This window comes from Rhea pennata, chromosome 20 (genome assembly GCF_028389875.1).
Source record: "Rhea pennata isolate bPtePen1 chromosome 20, bPtePen1.pri, whole genome shotgun sequence".
Lineage (NCBI taxonomy): Eukaryota > Metazoa > Chordata > Aves > Rheiformes > Rheidae > Rhea > Rhea pennata.
In genome coordinates, this window is record NC_084682.1 from 4,127,064 (window position 1) to 4,145,857 (window position 18,794).

Genomic DNA, 18,794 nt, shown 5'->3' on the forward strand with positions numbered 1-18,794 from the left:
AAATTCAGCTATTTCAACAATGTATTTAGAGTCCTCCTGTCCGTACTGCCCATTCGTCCTAAAGTACCGCTAATCATTGCTATTAGTTTATTCCTCAATAATATGCATTGCATTATCCCTGAGCATTTAATGATTCATGTATGTTGTAAAACTAACAGGGAAAGCCCTTGTGGCTGTTGGGGAAACGACGTCTGTGATGTGATATTTGAAGGCTAAAACGACTTACAGGCATACATACTTACCGAGCATTTCAAACAGAGCCAGCTACACGGTTGGGACTGGAATCCAGCCCTCTGGTCTCCTGGCCGGTGATCTAATTGCCAAGCACAGTGTTTTATTTTGTTACAAAAACATGCATTGTATAGGTCCCCCAGAGCTGACATTTTTGAGATGCAGAGCATATACAGTGAAAAATGGGCTTATCCATAGTATGGGCTTACCCCGTGGTATCTACTAACTAGAAGCCTGTATTGCAATATGATTTTAGAAACACGTCAGTGAGCGGGCTGCCCTGCACCCACCTGCTTCAGCAGAAGAGCAACATCTATCACGCTGTGTCCTGCTACAGTGTTGAAATTAAAAACAAGCAGAAAAAGCCAAGGGCACGCAGAAGGAAGTATTTCGAAGTTAGATGGCACATCTGAAAGGAGCAAAAGGTTTCTAGTTTCCTGACGCCCTCCTAAAAGATACAGCTCTGATTTAAAAGTTTTTCTTAATATCTCTTTGTTTGCACTTTTATAAAGCAATTAAGGTTTATATATAGCTTTTCTGCTGTTTAGTACTTTAAACACTGCACGATACTGGGATGCTTGCGCAGACTTTTGTGGCGACGGGGGCGTGCTTCAGAACAGCTTCAGAGCTCCCTAGATTCCAACAATGTCATTGCATGTAAATCTGGAGCGTTTGCAAACAGATAACCAAATGAACAATAAAAAGTAAATGAAAAATCCTATTATGAATTAATTAACTGATGTTCTATTGTATCCATTTCTGCTCTGCTGGAGGTACGAACAAAATCAGCACGCCTGCAAATCCAGAAGGGTTTAACACCACATTAACTGTCTAGAAAAACAACACAGCATTTCTCCCAAAATGATAGTTTGTGACCACCTACCTCGCTCATATAAAGTTTCACACGTAACACAATCGAGTAAATATAGCATAAAAGCCAGACTGATGTAGCATTTGAACATCTACATTTTTATCCAAAATTAAAAAGAAATTATTGTCTGGTTAAATACTTGTTATATTTAAAAAGGACAACTGCTTCAGCTGCAGGATGTGCTGAAGTCCACAGCAGAGACTCTCCCTGTAAAAATAAAACTGTACCAGATGAAAGACTCAAATACATACTGGAGGGGATTTTCAGCTGTCTTCGAGGCACTTTTTCAAGCATCTTACTAAACTGATAAAGCCACAACATTTGTTTTCTTCTGTTTTTCTTTAAATACAGACAGTTTTATATAGGAAATGCCTTCCTCGAATGTGCAACAGTAATGCCTGATGTAAGAGAAACAAAAGGGGATCTCAGACTGGCAGGATATATTACATATTTATTTCCAAGTAAATACCATAACAAACAGAAAAATTTTGAATAAAAAATAAAAAGACCTCCCTATATTACAGTTTTCAGAACATTTATTACTAGTTAAAATGAGAAAATCAAGAGGAGGAGCTGGGGAATGTCACAGACACCAGAGCACTTGCGCAGAGCTAATCAGAGCTTCGCAAATGTTGGATCTCCGATAATTTAAAAAGCATCTCTACCGATTAAAGTACGTTTGAGAGGTACACGGTTAAACCTGCTTGTTTTATACATCGGGTGTTTTATCCTAAAGGCGTAACGTAAGGGTCGTTTCGTTTCTAATTTAACCAGGAAGGAGTAACGATTACAACTTAACGCAGTCTCTCAGCTCTCCCGGCGGTGAATTCACGGGCAGGGCGCAGCCGGGGCGGTCCGGGCACCTCGGTGCTCCCGCACGCCGTGCCATGCCGTGCCATGCCGTGCCATGCCGTGCCGTGCCGTGCCGCGGCGGCTCCCCCGAGGAGACCCTGGCTCACGCCCCCTCCGAGCGGCCGGGCCCCGGGGCGCCACGGCGTGCCCGGCACCGAGGAGCTCAGCGGGAAGGCTGTGCTGCTCCGACGAGCAGCGAAGGCGACCCGAACTCGGCACGTCCCCCGCGTCCACGGCACGCTGCGTCCCCCGGGAACTGTTGTAGGGTCTGGTTTTCTCAGGCAAGTACCAAAGATTAAGGACGTTCTGCCTTGAGCTAATATATAAAAAAACAAACACGAAACCACGCAAGCTCAAGCCTTCCGTCCCCGCTGCGCTTTCAGCCCCGCGGGAACCCTTGCGCGCCGCTCAGCACGCGTGCACGCCCTCACCTCAGCACCCTCTCCGCACCCCGCTGCAGGAAAACCTCCCGGGCAAGGTAGGAAATCTCCACGTTGCTACTTCCATCAAAGCACATGACAAACTAACGCACACACCATCCAGCTGGACTTCGCAGAATCCGAAGTTATTCCCTTTGGCCATAAAACACACCCGTGTTCCTGCCTACCTCTTCCTCGGAAAGGACCCGCAGCCGCCACCACGACGGCTCCCGCGCCCGATCCCAGCACGTCCTTCCCCGCCCGCGGCCCATCGCACGCTGCGGGTTTTCCAAACCTTTCCTGGTTACTAACTCGGCCAGTGCGGGCAGCACAGGCAAGACTGGCCGCCGCCGCCTTCGAGACCTCGCTGCCGAGGGCTGGCTTTGCAGCAGCACTTTTCAACCTGACGCTCTCCGTTACGAGTCCACCTACCCGCGCGCGAACGTGCGCGTGTTACACTGAGACAACAGGGTTGCAGGAGTCGGCACGGAAAACGCGCTGTTCCGCTCGCCCGAATAACGTGAATAACCTGATCCCTGCTTGGCTGCCTGGAGCTGCAAGAGCAGTTTTCTCCCACTCCGCTCCTAAATCCTCTTTCCAAATCGCACCTCTGAACCGGACGTGAATGCAGCAGGGTAACATTTCTGTACGTGTTAAATGCAGAGTTCCAGATTTTCTCCCGGTTAGCTTCTTCCAGGAAATTTCAGGAGATCGTTGTGTCAGAGAAAACAGCCCCATGGTTTAAATTGACACAAATGATAGCTCTGCTCGTATGTAATCAAATGATCTGGTAGATTTTCTGCAAGAGAGCGAACTGCCCTTATTTTTGCACACCGCTACAAAGCGGCGAATGCATTTCCACCTGTCAGACGCTATTCCCGATTCTTCCCTACCTGTGAAATCGCAATTAACTTTTTCTCTAGAAAAATACTTCCCCTTATTTCTATCTGATTACTGCATTGCAGGGGAGGGGAGGGGAACTAACAACTTTTAAGGCAACGAAACAAGCTCCTTACGAAGGGATGCTCCCGCGGAAGACTGGGGTCAGGCCATTCTCGTGCTTAAAGCAGGAATTAAGAGCTGAGACAGGCGGCGACAAGTAGGGTCCCTTACCCCGGCCGGAGCGCTGCGGTCTGCCCCCCCTTTAGCTAACGGGGGGCTAGCGCAGCGCCCGGGCCGGACCGCAGCCGGCAGTCAGCAACCGTCCAGGACGCAGTCGTTCCCCAGGGACTCCGACGTTTCCAGCTCGACGCTGGAGAGGAAGCGCCGCAGGGATTTCCGACGGTTGTAATCCAGGGTGGTGGTGTACACAGCCTTGGCGTGCTTCGGGTAGACGATGGTGGTGCTGGTGAAGCGCAGGGGCTTGTTGCGGGGCTCGAAGCGGAGCTCCGCTTTGTAACTGCGCCACGTGCAGTTCGGGACGCACACGACCGTCTGGCTGCAGGACGAAACGCTTAAGCCCACGGGCATGTAGACGTCGTCGATGAAGTGCTTCTCTGAGTCGTATTTAACTGAGGACGTGTACCTGAAGTACCAGAGAGAGACGGAGGCGGGTTTCAATTCCACCGCGGGACGGCAGGCAGCACTTGTCGGAAAAAGAGCTGGCAGGACTCTAGGTCGCATCCTCAGCTCTGGACCCGGCCGCTGAGCCGCGAGGACAGCCGCCAAGCACAGAAACCGTCTACCGGCAAAACCGACGCTGCTGCAGCGCCCGGGTTGCGAGAGGCGGCCCCCCTCCTCCCCGCCGTGCGCCCAGGGGTTGCCCTCAGCACGTTGCAGCGCGTTGAAAAGCATGCCCGTGGACATCCCTTAATGCTGACTTTTAGTTCATGCAACTGGCGATAGTTGGTAAGACAGAAACTTCTTATTACAAAGTCACAGGAAAAGCAAAATTCCTTTCCTCTAATAAAACAGCCTCTCGGAAAGACTACCGCACCGAAGACCTTCCCTCGCGACGGCGTTCAACCTGCACAAGGGCGATGCTTGGGAGCCATGCAACGAAATAAAAAGCAGGAGAGCAAAATCCAGGAAGTCTTCCTGGAAAAAAGCCTTTCCCTGCGAGAGCGCCCGGGGCCGGGCCCGCGCAGCAGCTCTGCGAGGGGAGCCGCTCGGGCCAGGCCCGGCGCGCCGCGGCGGTTACCTGATTTCCGTCGGCGGCAAGGGGTCAAACTCGACGCCTTCGCCGAAGGAGAGCGGACAGAGCCTCGGCGGGCAGCCGGAGAGCGAGGGGCTGGGGGGCGACGCGGAGGTCTGCGAAGGAGCAAAAATAACATAAAATAAAGAGAAACGAAATAAAAGAGCCGTTTTAAGGGCGGGCGCCGGCCGCAGCCCGGGCGGGGGCGGGGGCGGCCGGCACCTCGGCGCCCTCCCCGCGGGCGCGCTCACCGCGGCGGCCGGCGCGGCGCCGTCGGGCTCCGGGAAGCCGCCGGGCGAGCGGCGCTCGGGGCTGCCGGCCGGCAGCGGCCAGGCGCCGGGGCCCGGGCCGGGGCTGGGGGGCAGCCCGGAGTCGGGGCTGTCCAGCGGCCCGTCGCCGCGCTTCCTCGCGTCCGGCAGCTCGGGCACCTCCCGCAGGCTCAGCCGCCCCACCATGGCCCGGCGCGGCTCGGCACGGCACGGCTCGGCTCGGCGCGGCTCCGCCGGCAGCGCCCGGGGCGGGGCGGGGCTGGGGGCGGGGCAAAACAACAGGCCCCGCCCCCCGCCCCGCCCCCCCCGGCAGGAGCGCGGACCCCGAAGGGCACCGGGGGGCTGGGGGGGCGGTGGGAAAAGGCCCCGGAAAGGGGTCACGGTGAATCGCAGCAGCCCCTTCCCTGGCGGCGGCGGCCGCACGGACGTGCTGGCTGACAACACACTGCAACAATAGTAAAAAAATTATATATATTATATATGTATTAAAAAATACATATATATAATATATATATTATATATAAAATACATTTCTATCTAATAGTACCTGCGCCGCAGCAGGCTCACTGGGGCACCGCTGGCACCCCGTCGCCGTCAGACCGTAACGCCACAACTCCCGCCGGGACCGACCAGCTGTGGGGCCCGGGAAGCAGCCGGGGCCAAAAATCCCGCTTTTACCGACGGCGCCAACCCGGCCGAGGAGGGGACCGGCGTTTTCCTGTGTTCCTGCTGCGGTCTTGCACGGCTGTAACCCCCGCTCCCTCCGCAGCAGCTCCCTGCGTTTTGCAGTGAGCGGCGGCGCTGGAGAGTTGCAGCTCCCCCGAGGGCAGGGAAACCCCAAAACGGCGCCCGCACCGTTCACTGCAGTCCGGGGGCTTTGCCCGCTCTGCCCCCAAAACAGCACTTGCAGCATTAAGTGCAATTTTTGGGGCAGAGCAGGCAAAGCAAGAAACAGGAGGGAAAGGCCAGTCTCGCCTTGTGCAAGAATTAATAGAGTGTTTTTTTTTTTTTTTTTTTGAAAATCCTAATGAAATAATCGTGCCGTGTCATCAGATTCGGTGGGGGAATACTCCTGCGGAGGGAAAGCAGAGGCTCGCGGCGGCCAAAGTAAACACTTCGCCGTGCAGCAAGCAGCCGTCAGGCCCGACGGGTCCAGCACAAGCGAACCCAAACCCTTGAAAAGAATTCCTCCGCTACCCCCAAATTAAAAGCAGAACGGCGCTCTCGGCCGTAGGCGTCTGTGGTTTGCAGCTATGCAGCGCTGGGAACTCCGGATGCCTCCTCAAGGCATTTACATTCCTTTGAAGAAATACTATGAGGTTGTTTGTCTTTGCTGAGAAACGCAGATGGAGAGGAGGAGGAAAAAAAAAGAACATAAATTTTGATTGGAACTGCTGGAGTCTGAGGAAAAAGTGTTGGACAGGTGTTCTGTTGCTTTTGATTAAAATATCATCGAAAAATATATATATATTGGGGTTTCTGTGAATAACGGGAAAGCTGAGCCCTTGGAAATCGCCCCTAAAAGCCCCTTTCTGGAATCGGACGCCTGCAGAGCAGCTTCCAGAAGAGCAAGAGCAGCGCTGCAGAGCCCCCAAAAAGGAGGATTCTGCCAGTAACAGGGTGAGCGGGATTCACATATATGATTTTATACGTGCACGTATGTTTGGGCAAGGCACAAGGCAACGCGCGCCCTGCCCGGCCGGCGGCTCGAGGCCCGGACCGAGCCCCTGCCTCTTAGCGACTTCCAAAGGAAGAATTCGGCTCTTGCAAAAAATGTCCCAGGCAAGCTAGGATTAATCAGAAACCTTCCTGTTATTTCGGCAGAGAAAGGCAGCGTGTCCCGGAGCGCCGGGACTCGGCTCGGCGGAGACGGGGCGCGAGGGAGGGAAGAGGCGGCACCCGCGCCGAGTCCCCGGGGCCGCCGGAGCCCTCGGCCCGCGTCCGTGCGCGGCTCGTCCACAAAGAACACCCCAAAGCTGAACACCGGCAACCATTTAATTCATTTTAGTCTGATACGCCAATGTACAACCAGCAATAGCCCTCTACCAAAAAAAAAAAAAGAAAAAAAAAGTAAAAAGTGGCTTTTATACAGGAAAAAAAGACCCACCCATTCATCCCCTGGAGACACAAACTCCCAACAGCTAACATGTACACATACAGAAGTGCCAATGCTGATAAATACCCAAGAGTCAGGGGGAATAAAAACCTTTTAAACCTGAAAGTGGAAAAATATAAACTTGCCTTCTTAAAAAAAAAAGAAAGAAAGAAAGAAGAAAAAGAAAAGAGAAAGGAGGAACTCAAAATACCCAGGCCTACAGCATTCTTCCAAAGGTTGAAGCTAGAAATCCATTTTTCCTTTTCTCTTTGGAATTAAACACAGAAAATGGAACAGGAGAAGCCTTCTGGGAGAGAGACGTGACGATAACTTGAATGTAGTCTTCAGCTATTCACGATTTATTTAGCAAGTTGTCACGGACATCGCAAAGAGAAATTAATCTAAAAGAAATTATTTATCATCCACCCTGGGAATAATGAATCTCTGCAAACCCTGTATTCCTTCCGCCCTGGCTGCTGCACTTGCTAACGCAGGAACGGCTCTGCGCGTACACCTTAGCGTCACTCGCCCTCCGGGAAAGGCTGCTCCTAATCCCGCCGGGCTTCCAACGCTGTTTTTGTCACTTGACATACCCCAAGTGCAAACGCGACTCCTTGTGAAATCAGGATAGGAAACGAGAAACTCAGTGAAGTAACAACAGATTTAGAGAATATTTCTAAAAAAAATGGAATAGTTTCTGGAATCCCTCCTGCCAACCGTTCCGACGCGAGTCCCCGCTGCTCCGAGTGCTGCCTGCTCCCGATGGACGTCGCGGCCGCGGCTCTCCCGGCCGAGCAGCGGCATCCTCCACCGGGCTCCGGTCTCGGGGACCCGCAAAAAAGATTTCCAGTGGGGCTACCAGCGAGGTGGTGCATGCCCGCGTGGAGGCTCCTCCGGAAGCTCAGGCAAAGGTCAGTTCAGCAGAGCTCAGGTCCACCAACCCCAGCCCAAGCCCTGCTCCGTGGCTGGGTGCCAGCGGGAGCAGAAAGGTGACACAGGTTATCCAAAACACTTCACCTCTGGTTCTCCTCTCCTCTGCACTGGCTCAAGCTGATGCTGGGAGGAAGAGACCAAGGAGGAGGAGGAGGAGGAGGAGAAGAGGAAGGCCCTTGACGTCCGAGGCTGCTCAAAGCCCTGGCAGCCGCAGGCTCCTCACCGAGACCAACATTCCCAGCGCCTCCTCCGCAGGGCGGCGAAGGTGCCAGAGGGGCACACGCGGGCTCGGGACGCGCCGGCGGCAGGAGGCCGAGGGATGCTGCTGTTCGACGCTTATTCCGTGAAGGGCCCTTTGCAGGGAGAGGGCGAGAGGAGCACGGAAACTCCCGTCGGGGACGGCGAGCGAGTCCAGCACACGCGGGAGAAGTAACAAGAAGCTGGAGACAGGCTCAGCAGACGTCTGGTTTGGCCTTTAAGCTGCAACAGCTACAGATGCTGCTGGCAGGCGATTTGCCAAGGTGCAGAACACACGAATCCACTTCTCCTTTACTCCTTTGCTCATGTTCGGAAAGGGATTTCTGCCTCGCTGTTTCACTAGTGGTTTCTGCATGCCTGCCTGCCTGCCCAGGGAGCAGGGGAGAAATCTGCTTCGGGGTTCTCTCCTGGGCATTGCTAATGATTTCCATGTGCTGCAGGTGCCTGCGTCCCAGCTGTTAAAGCTCCTTTATTTTTTTAAATAAATAATGAAATAGAGAAACAGCTCTCAACATGGAGTGGGGAATAACATCAAATTCTCAGACAGGATCCTTAGTGCTGCAGTGGGAGAGCCCAGCAGGGCTGACAGCACGCCAAGCGTATCCCACCCAAATATTTTGAGTGGATAATCCACCTAAACCGTTTTCCTAGCCCATGGCTTCCAGGTACCTTTATTTTCTCCACCACATGGACCTAGCAGTGTCCTCAGTTTCACTCATGCTAGGATATCTACAGGGCAAACTCCTTGGTCAGATCCTCCCTTGATCTGAAGGGAGATGCAGTGCCGCAGTCTCTGATGGTTAATAGATCATAGGGCATGGGAGCGACCAGACACTGATTTTTCAGCAGCGTAGTGTAAAGAGTAAGTCTGAAGAACTCTGCTCCCAGTGCCTGCAGCTAGTCCTGAGCAACAAGTTTTCCTTCTGCTCACTCAGAGCCTTTTTTTGATGAGTTTCTCCAGCTTCCGTATGCGAGAGGACTCCTGCTCCGGCGTAGGAGCGCTCAGCGAGAGGGAGCTGGTGTTCTCCACCCCGGAGGGGGGTGCTGGGAGGCGCTGGCGGAAGAGGTCCAGCATGCTGCTTTGTTCGCTCCTCTTCAGCCCCTGAAAGAGCAGAGAACGGTGAAACAAGCAGGTTAGACTTCACTGATCAGGGAGCTGGCACAGTAACTGCTGGAGAGCCCGTTTCAAGTCTCAGTCTTTTGCTCACCCACTGAGTCCTGTATGCAAATCTCTGAATGATCTAGCTACAACTAAGCTCAGCCACAGGAGCCAGCACAGCTGTGAGCACAAAGCAAATTCAAGAGTTATTCTCCAGTAGAAACTCGACATGTTTTCAGAGCAGAGAGGATGCACTCGTCCTACAGAGTGCTTTTCCCACTCCCAAATCCCTCTGTATTTCTACTGAAAAAGTCACCACCGACTTCAGTGCAGTTCTAACAGATGCACAGAAACTTTGTAAGACTAGCTCTAACCTTCATGTCTAGTATCTTCTGGAAAGTGTCTGTGCTACAGTCAGCAAGGAGTTTGATGTAGTTGTCCACAAACACAACTGGGGGCTCATGCGGAGCCATAACCACCTGCCAAGGGAGAAAAGAAAGAGAGATCAGGCAAGTTCTGTGTGTTAAGTCAACGCACAGTCAGGTGAGGGGGCCGGTGGGAAGCCCCAGCCCGTCGCAGAGCGGGCAGCAGGGGCCTGGAGGTGCTCCAGACCCACACGGAGCTGTGGGCTCCTCATGCTCCCTCCTCTCCAGAAGTGGAGCAGAAGTGGCACCATACGGGGTAACCTGATGATGCTCTTTCTGCAAATGCTCCCTGCCCACAGCAGCATGGATCACAGCAACCTGCTTCGCTCTCTCTCTCTTCTGATATTTAACCTGGTAGATGCAAGCTGCCCCCATGTAGCCAGATTTGGGCACAGCTCCACTTGTATGTTCCTCCAGAGCGAACAGGATGCAGGCTGCTGATCAGCACCCTAATCCCTCCTGACTTCCACCCCAGAGCTCAGAGCCCTCTTAGTCCCAATGAAGATAAAGTCAGAAACAAAATTAAAATAGAGTTCAAGCTGGAAAGAGGATTATTCCTATCTGTATCTCCTTTTTATGAGCAATGAGCTCCATAAAGAACATGTTTTGCTAATGCTGGGCAGCAAAACCATCTTTTTGAGGAAGTTTGTGCACACACATGTGCAAATGTGCACACATGCAGAGGAGAAAATAGCACAGGACCAGACTCCTCCCTGCTTTTCATAACATTTCCATATGTTTCCATTGACCCATTTCACCCCATACTGTATTCTGTCACTGAGACCTTTCTTTCTTTCCCTGCACTTCAGACCAATGAAACATCATAGCCATGTATACACTTATAAACTCTTAATTTACAGCCCTTGTAAAAATCTTATGCCAAGTTGAAAAGTTGGAACTTTGGACGCCACAGCCAGAGGAGAAATGAAACAGCTCTGCAGGACCTGCACACCCTGACTCCCTCCTCCCTGCCTGGATCCATGCACGGTACAGCTTAGATGAATGAATTCGTGTCATCTAGGGCTTAATGGTACTTCAACTGAATTAGCTGCACTAGTATAAACCAGGGTAAAATAATGCATGGTGGTGTCCTGTGCAGAGGCATCACTTCTGAACCATTTTGCTGCTATGTAGGAGAGCCCTGAAAACACCAAGGAGGTATGTTAGCCTGTACTTCTGATCAGGTACTGCCTGTGAGACGGTTCTTAGGAAAAGACTATAATGCAGAATATGGAAACAGCAAACAGGAGTATTGATAAAAAGAAACAACCCACAAAGCAAACAGAATGGCCTCAAACGAACGCTCAGTGCTGGGTTCATGCAAGCAAACATTCCTCTGGAAACACTGGTAGCAGTCACTTTGGAGAGCTTTTTCCTCTCGCACACCTAAGAGATGGGTGCTGATACTAGTCTCAAATGCTGGTGCGTGGGTTACACTTAGGGTTACCCTAAGTGTGATCAGACTCAGTTGCTGTGATTAGCAGATCCACTTCAGCCAGTCATTCAGCCTGGTCACTAGCTGATTACAGGAGCATTATTTTGTAAAACATCTCTGCGGAGCTCTGTGGCCCTGAACACAATAAAAGTATCACTGCTTAATTGCTAGTTACACTGACAGTGAGCTCTCACCTGGGGCCAGCAAAAGTGCTTCATACAGCAGCACAGCAAGCATGCTGTGTCTGAAAAAGCAGCCCTGCTGCTAATGCAGAGTCTATGAATCCAGCAGTACTTCCACAGCTTGCACTCACTGCCTGAGGAGCGGGGCTCAGCAGCAATGGATTTCCTATATTGCCCTCACGTCATTCCTGATGAAGCCAATGTGATGTTAAGGGTAGACAACAACTTAACTCTAGTGCTGTTCTGATTCATATATATGCACTGGGGAAAGACATGCTTCTCTATGCAAGAGGCACCAATCTTTACCTCTCTTAGCAGGAACATGACAGTCTTTAAGGTCATTTCTAAAAAAGTTTAGACTTGCTTTAACATTATCTAACAGCACCTCAGTCATTTTATTCCAAAAGCACGGAATTTCATAATTTGAGTTCCAAATGCAAACTCAACCCTGACATTACCTTGGGCATGGCTGCAAATCCATGCTGAACAGCGGTCAAGCACAGCACAACATGGACTCGGCATCCCTCTCCTTGCCTTTGCCGAGGTTTACGTGAGGCCCCCGCTGTCAGCTTGTCATGACTGACACCAGGTCCCACTAACACAAGCACAGAGACATCCTCACAGCTTTGCTAGCAAGCAGAAGACAACCCCATCGGGGATGATGGGGCACAACCTGCAAAGCTCCCACAGCTTCTCATGTGATCAAACCCAACTTCTGCTTCCTGACAGGCAGCAGTGGGGAGGCAGAGGAGATTGCTTTGCTTGTTACTTTTTATGAAGACAACACATTGCTTTGGGGTCATTTTCCAGGCACTGGGTCTGGAAAATGAAAAAGGTCTCTGGTGAATACAGACTGAGACATGTTTGCACTGGCTGTTACACTAGACAGTAAACAGGTGACTCAAGCACAGCTTGGCTCCCCTGCCTGACCAAGTCTGCACAAAGGCCTGGACTAACCTGAACTGGAGGGTTAGCCCCGAAGCAGACACGTAAGGACGTTAACTGTGAAACAAGCTCCATGGGCATTCTGTGCCTCAATTTTGCTAGTAAGCAGGACTTGAACACACTGTTATCTAGAAAAGTGGGGATGAAAACTCAAATGTGATGTTAAAAAGAGAGCTGCAGCAAAACCAAGGCAAACGAGCCAATTCTGCAGAACAGCTGGCAGCACACCCGTACAAGCACACATACATTCACGTAAAATCTGCAGCGCTGCGTTCAGAGGAAGGGCCCCCTGGAATTCACTCACTCCCATTCCCCATCCAGCAGTCTGGCTGGCAGTTTATCAACAGTCTTCAGTTACCTTCAGGATCATTTCAGCCCGAGTCATGCCTTTCACCACTATCTTGGTGTAGCTGGCTGGAGCCTTCCTCACCACTTGGGATCCAATGGAAGGCAGATCCAGGAGAACCATCTTCAGAGAGTGAGTATCCAGCAGCAGCTGCAAGAGTTAATCACACCTTGTTATTCAGGTCCCTTTTAACCAAGCTCCATCAGCTGCTAGAATCCAATATACTTACGCATTTAATAGTTTTCACACTGAAAAATTCTTAGTAACTAGACTGTAGGAATAGGAAGAATCAATCCATGTAATAGCAGTTCGAGAAGACAAGATCACTCAAATACATATCAGCACTGTTTAACAGAACATTATTCTATTGACAAAGTAACTTATGGCAGCTAATCATATGGCCCATAAAGCATGGATTTTTCCAGTCCTCTCTCCTTAATAGCATAAAGTGAAACAACCTTGATTACCTGCAACTGTATCATTAATTAGACAGATATTAATGTCAAGTCAATTAACACCATGCTCCCTTCCGCAGCAGCCAGCAATTACAACAGGTCTTCTACACTTACTCAACCACTTGCTGATTTCTTTCCTTTAAAGATGAAACCGCAGCGCAATACTTCAGTCAAGAACTGCTCAATATCCTGTGCTTACTGACACACTGAAACTCATGGCCCGTTTGTTTGTTTTTACTAAACCAGCAGCTAAATAAGCTTCAAGTAACAGCCCCTAAAAACAACCAAGTGAGATGGGCATCACAGCTCAACCATCATCTGATGACAAAGTGCTGTGAGTTAGACTTTTAGAGTGAAATTACCCCAACAGTGCAACCTTCCAACTGCACAAGGTAGATTTAAAGAGGTGAGACAAGACTTGTGATGGACAGAAATCTGAATATAGATTGGATGAAGAGCAATATTTACTTATGTAGGACCATGTGTGAAAACCTGCCAGGCTGTCCTCAGACTCAGTGCATTTCCTGCAAAGGGGCTCTTTGAGAAACAGAGAAGTTTGCTCTTCTTGAGCAACGCACAACATTACTGGCTCTGCAGAAACTCCTACAGTCAGAGTGAACAACATGAATGTTTATGGTACAGCTTTCTGCACACATGGGAACTCAGTTAAAATACACAGGACCTGCAAGACCAAGCCAAGGAGGAGGGGCGGCAGGTCACACTAGTTCAAATCTGGACCCTGTTATCCATGGCAACGTATCATTTCTCTGTGGTGCTTGTTTCACAGTCTGCATGAGACGGACAGATGCTATCAATCTAGTCCTGAGGAGCCCATAAACCACATCAGAAACAAGCAGCTCTGCACCCAACAGAACTGCTGGAGCCTGGTGTCATCTCATGCTGTCCATTAGAGCTGGATTCCTGCATGTCTAGGAGGGACCCCACAGAGGCTCCTAGGACATGGTGCTTCCCAACAGTTCCACAGGCACATTTGTAAGTCTGATCCCATGAAAGCATGTCCCACCTACAATGAGATGCACTCACTGTGGATTAGTCTAACACTCCAATTTGCATTAGAGAACAGAAATGGAGATATTTTTCTAATACAGTAATTTTAAAATCTTAATACTTAAATATTACATTAAATTAGGAACAACAACAAAATATTTACTAATATTAAAAGCACAAGCCTACTGCTGGCAACAAGTTAATCACTTTAGACACTTTTAAAAAAAAGAGTCCATTTAACCACTTCCAGTTTATTGCTCATTGCACAAGATGATCATTTGTTTGCTTTCTAAAAGGAAACAGGAATGTCTTCTTGGGAAGCTCCCATTCTATCTGCAGAGACACACTGCTCAGATGACTACCCATCTTCTGATGCCTAAAACCCAAGTGGCTTTTAAGGCACTGATCTGAAGCCCAAGGCTCTCCCATTAGGGACAAGTCTTGTCTTTTCTTCCTTTTTGAAATCAGCCCACAGCAGAGCAGCTGTATGTGCAGCTGATAGCCTGCCTCATCCAAACCTCATCCCCAGCAGAGTGGTCCCAGCCCACAGGCAGGTGCCAGAGACCTAGAGTCAGAGTCCAGCAGCTGCACCACGCTCTAAAGGTAGTAAACCCTCCACACTGCCCACCCACATGCAACTCAGGAGACAGGGGCTCCCATCAAGGGTCGCTGTTTGAGCAGAAAAGCATCCACGCAGTTCAAGCAGCAGTAACCGAACTGCCTTCCTTCGCCTGGATCACGTCTCGCTGCCCGCAGCTCCCCGGAAGGGAAGCGGGGAGACAGGCACCTGGACAAAGCTGGGCAGAGAGCAACTGCGGGCTGACCATGCTTCAGCTCTTCTGAGCAGAGGAGCAACAGCCTTGAGTTTAATGAACCCCCAGAGGGGCCACAGCAGATCACCTGCTCTGAGAGAAGATGGAACAGGAGAACGACAGCTTTCCCGAGAAGGACGTGCGAGCTTCCTGCAGCAGTTCCTGCCACGAGCAACACTTTCCTTTCCATGAACATGCTGAAGATTGAGTCTCATCAGGACCCCTCAGATGGGTGCTTAAAAGGTTTATTACTACTGTGCTACAGACTGGCAAAGGGAGCGCTCATCTGGTTGGGAAGGTGCTCAGCACCTCTCTTCCACATTCAGCTCAGGTGGGATCACTGAAAACTTGCCTCAACCTGTCCCTCTACCAGAGCATTATTCTCTTTCCTGGGGAATAAAAAAATCTTTTATATCCCTGTTCACTAATACCACATGAGTGTAATTTTTTCAGATAACCAGAAGGTTTTCAGCTTTACCAGAATTCAGAACATGTAAAATGGCTCTCTGCCCCTTTCTATCAACAACTGCCTTGACTTCTAGAGCAGAGATGTGGTAAAAAATTACAGCAATGGCAATTACTTTCTCTTACCTGTTCTGCTCCCACCATGCTAATGGGTTTGCACTTGAATAGGTGGTTGATGAACTTGGGAATGAAGGAGCTGCAGAGAACAGATATAAAATGACACAATTTAATGTCAGTATTTGGGATCATGGTCTTCTGTGGTAATAAAACCACACAAACACGAAACAGCATGGCTATCCACAAAGACACAGTAAATGCACGCTTCTCAAACTGACTCTAGGCACGTTAAGAATACTAAATAAAACAACATTGTGTGTAATTCTTTTGCTTTACTGCTGATCAAAGTCGAGAAGCAGCATACACTACACTACTACATTGCTATAATATGTATATGAAGTATCACAGTGCAAGTTCAAGAACAAGTAAACTATTGTATATAATAAAAAAGCAATACATGAGGATTATAGCTATTCACAGAGTGGAAGTATCTTGATTGTATCCAGAACCTACGCTTTACTGTGTATTAGTAATTCCATAATGTGCACATTACAGACTAGACTCAAGGTCCAGCCAAGACTGGAGGTCTGCTGGGTCCTGGGCATTCACACACAAAGGCAATCTTCCAGAAAGTTTACAGCCAACACAATCAAGACAAAAAAAAAGTTTTGTGAAAAGGAAAATGTTATTACACCTATTTTATTAGGACTCAGAGAAATGACTAGGTTACATACACTCAAAAGGTGAGAATTTGGCAAATATGGAAGTTACACCCAATATTCTGAGCTCCCATTGGTGCTTGAACACAAGCCTGCTTCAGCCAACATACTCCAGAACATTAACTTCGCTTTTAGGTTTTTGCTTCTAGATTGTAGGTTTTGTGGTTGTTTTTCTTCAAGGGAAAAGCAGATGCACCCCTTTAGCAGAAGGGCTGACCAAACACTTGCAAAACAGGCTCCTGCCCTACCTACCATATCAAGCTGCAGCACCAGGAAAATTCAGTAGTTAACCATACAGAGGATGACTAGCATAAGCAATACAAACTCCTCTGGAACAGAGGAGTCATCTCTCAGGACCACATCACTAATACTCTCACCTTCCTTTTACTGGCTTGTTTTTAAATTTACTCAGCTTCTTTCACACAGCTTCTTGGGCTGAAAGTCCACAGGGCTAATGTTTCCAGGTCCTTGTCCATGACCCAGTGGCTCTAAGTTACCGTAACCAGGTTTGTTTTCTGTCCTTTTGCATAAAGCACCACTTATGGTGATGATCTAAATTCAGTGTGGTTTCCCCCTTGCATCTGTCAAGCTGTTAGCTTCCTTCCCACAAAGCAAGGAGCGTGGACAACATCTTGTTTGTCCTGCCACCTGTTTTCCAAGCCAGGACATTTATTTTTTGTCCTCTCTCATGGAAGAACGACAAAAGCGTAACTCAGGCACGAACCGTGCCAAGCTGCTGAGCAAACCAAAAGGAATGGTTCAAGAAGCGTCTTTCCAAGCCTCCTTCCCTTCCCCTTCTCCCAGACGCAGAGCCACGACCTTTCTTGGTGAACAATCTTTCTGGAGAGGTGTCGAGAAGGAGAACAATTTCAAAGCATTACTGAGAACCAGCTACTGAGCTGCCCCAAATAGCTTTCAATTTGGCCACCAGAGAAACATCCTTGGCAACAGAGTATAAATAAGAGGAGGAAAACAAACTCCTGCTGCACTAAAGCATTACAGTAGAGATGCAATTTATCCCTCTTAGAAGCTCATTTTTCAGGTGCGTAAATAATTCCCAGAGGGCAATTTCAGTGTGCCAAGAACAGCTGGAGTTCACAAAATCCTATGAAACAAACCATCAGTAGCAGCTCTGGATGCAGCGACCTGCTACAAATGGAAAAGCGCTAGAGATTAATTGCACCTTTGATCTTACGTGTAGGTCAAACTCTCCCTTCCTCTTTAAGGCCAGGCCTGGAGCTCATGCTTCATGTTACGTAGGAGAAACAGGGAGAGCCTTTTCTCTGCAGAGGAGCTAAAGGATTCCTCCCCCCCCAATCCCCCTTACTTTTTGCTGTATAACCACATGGGCTCCCATAGGCAGCATCCTGTCTTGCATGAAACAATTTCCAGGCCCCTCAGGACGGCCACCCACAATCAGTGCAGCAGGGTAAAGCAACTTGCCATCCTAGCATGCCTGTTATTTCACACCGTCCTATTGGTAAGAGCTTCTCAGCTCCAACAGGACAGACAAGTCAAACCGCAAGATCCGAGGACTGCTCTGGTATTTTTTCTCTCCCCTGCAGTCTAGCAGGGGTCATCAAGAGCAGTTACACTTAACTGAAAAATTCACCTTAGTTTCTTGCCTAAGCTGGACTCCACGTTTGGCTCTACAGCAGCTCACAGCAGGGAATTCTGATGCAAACAATATGTGCATATTCAACGGGAAACAGAACTGTATCCAGCAAACCCTCCACGCGAGCAGACAAGTCCCCAGTGTAGCAATAAAGCAGTGCAAGACAGATTAGGAGCCTAAAGCACAGAAACCACAGCATTTGAAAGGCTCCTGTCCAACAGGCGTGGCTCTGCCAAGCCTATGTTTTCCTAATCCCCTGCACTGATGATGCATTAAACCCAGCGCTTCGCTCAGCAAGGCGGACAGAGTTGCAACCACAGTCTATCTGCCCGACCGGAGACAAGCTACTACCGAGCACGGGTCAAAGCGTCCTGGTGACACTGAGTCACTGCAGCAGAGAAGCACTTTGCTCTGCACCACCCTCCGAGGCCGCGATCGGCCCTTGCTGACTCGCCCAGGCTTAGCCGAGGCGCTGCTTCGAAACCTGCCCGAGCCTCCGCACCGGTCTTAACTCCCCACATTAAAAGCACTGTGCAAAGGCCAGTTATTGGAAAGATGTCTACAGTAAACACCCACCACATTTCGCCGCTTGCGATTAATGAAAGCTTTTTTTTTGTGTGTGTGTGTGTGTGTGATGGGGAGAGTTGTTTATTTTTCTTGCCTCTCAGCTCTAATCCCTTCGTCATTTGAGGGCAGGTCGCAGACTTCCCAAACACAGGCCAGCATAGGAGCCGCAGCCTCCCCGCGGCAGGGTTGGATTTCAAGGGGTAAGCAACCGAGGCACGGCGAGAGCAGAGCCCTCCGCGCCGCCGGCGAGCGCTTCCCAGAACTGCTGCTGCTACTTGCGATTTCAAGGGAGCAAGGGTTGGTCAAAACAAAGAAAAGATGGCAGATTAGATTAGAGGTTGGATATAATTTCTAGTGGCAATTTTTCTTCCTCCAAATTTGGCTCAGATCCATCGGTTTTAAATTTAGTGACTTCAGATGCCTTCTCCCTGTGGTCCTGTAACTCAACACTAGCCTTTTGTACAATCCATTAGAGTTAAGCAGCGTCTGGCAGTGCAAAAAGATACAGGCATTAACACACAGAAAAATGCTACGCCTGTTAGAAGGATTTTCAGTACTGTGTAGCACACAAAAGGCTAGGTATTTATTAGATAGGCCAGCAC

General features: G+C 49.7%; 2 protein-coding genes across 4 annotated transcripts in view; both read right to left on the minus strand.

Moving 5' to 3' along the window:
* Window positions 1-1,533: 1,533 nt before the first annotated feature.
* On the minus strand, window positions 1,534-5,717 carry RFLNB (refilin B). 3 transcript variants are annotated; one of them, XR_009960387.1, is made up of 4 exons: window positions 5,324-5,717; window positions 4,514-4,623; window positions 2,386-3,898; window positions 1,534-2,270 (listed from the first exon to the last, which is right to left on the minus strand). XR_009960387.1 is itself a non-coding variant. In XM_062592176.1 (3 exons), the coding sequence occupies exons 1-3, from the start codon at window positions 5,687-5,689 to the stop codon at window positions 3,568-3,570; spliced, it is 807 nt and encodes a 268-aa protein (XP_062448160.1). In that variant the 5' UTR covers window positions 5,690-5,717; the 3' UTR covers window positions 1,534-3,567. The 3 variants fall into 3 exon arrangements, 2 of the variants coding, with proteins under 2 accessions (XP_062448160.1, XP_062448161.1); XM_062592176.1 differs by having other exon boundaries at window positions 1,534-3,898; XM_062592177.1 differs by lacking the exon at window positions 5,324-5,717 and adding an exon at window positions 4,759-5,004 and having other exon boundaries at window positions 1,534-3,898.
* Window positions 5,718-7,209: 1,492 nt separating this feature from the next.
* VPS53 (VPS53 subunit of GARP complex) overlaps window positions 7,210-18,794 on the minus strand; it is a 66,485-nt gene continuing 54,900 nt past the window's right edge. The window contains exons 19-22 of the mRNA XM_062592175.1: window positions 15,361-15,430; window positions 12,507-12,644; window positions 9,536-9,640; window positions 7,210-9,164 (exon numbers count right to left, since the gene is read on the minus strand). Coding sequence (XP_062448159.1) covers window positions 8,994-9,164; window positions 9,536-9,640; window positions 12,507-12,644; window positions 15,361-15,430 — 484 coding nt within the window. The 3' untranslated portion in view covers window positions 7,210-8,993. The remainder of the gene's footprint in view (window positions 9,165-9,535; window positions 9,641-12,506; window positions 12,645-15,360; window positions 15,431-18,794) is intronic.

Bases quoted from the DNA above. Each gene is read 5' to 3' on its own strand.
- RFLNB (XM_062592176.1), bottom strand. From the start codon at position 5,689: ATGCTGCAAGTGCTGTTTTGGGGGCAGAGCGGGCAAAGCCCCCGGACT. The intron at 4,624-5,323 runs GTACTATTAGAT...GCTCCTTCGCAG, and splicing joins GTGAGCCTGCTGCGGCGCAG to ACCTCCGCGTCGCCCCCCAG. The intron at 3,899-4,513 runs GTAACCGCCGCG...CTGGTACTTCAG, and splicing joins TTGCCGCCGACGGAAATCAG to GTACACGTCCTCAGTTAAAT.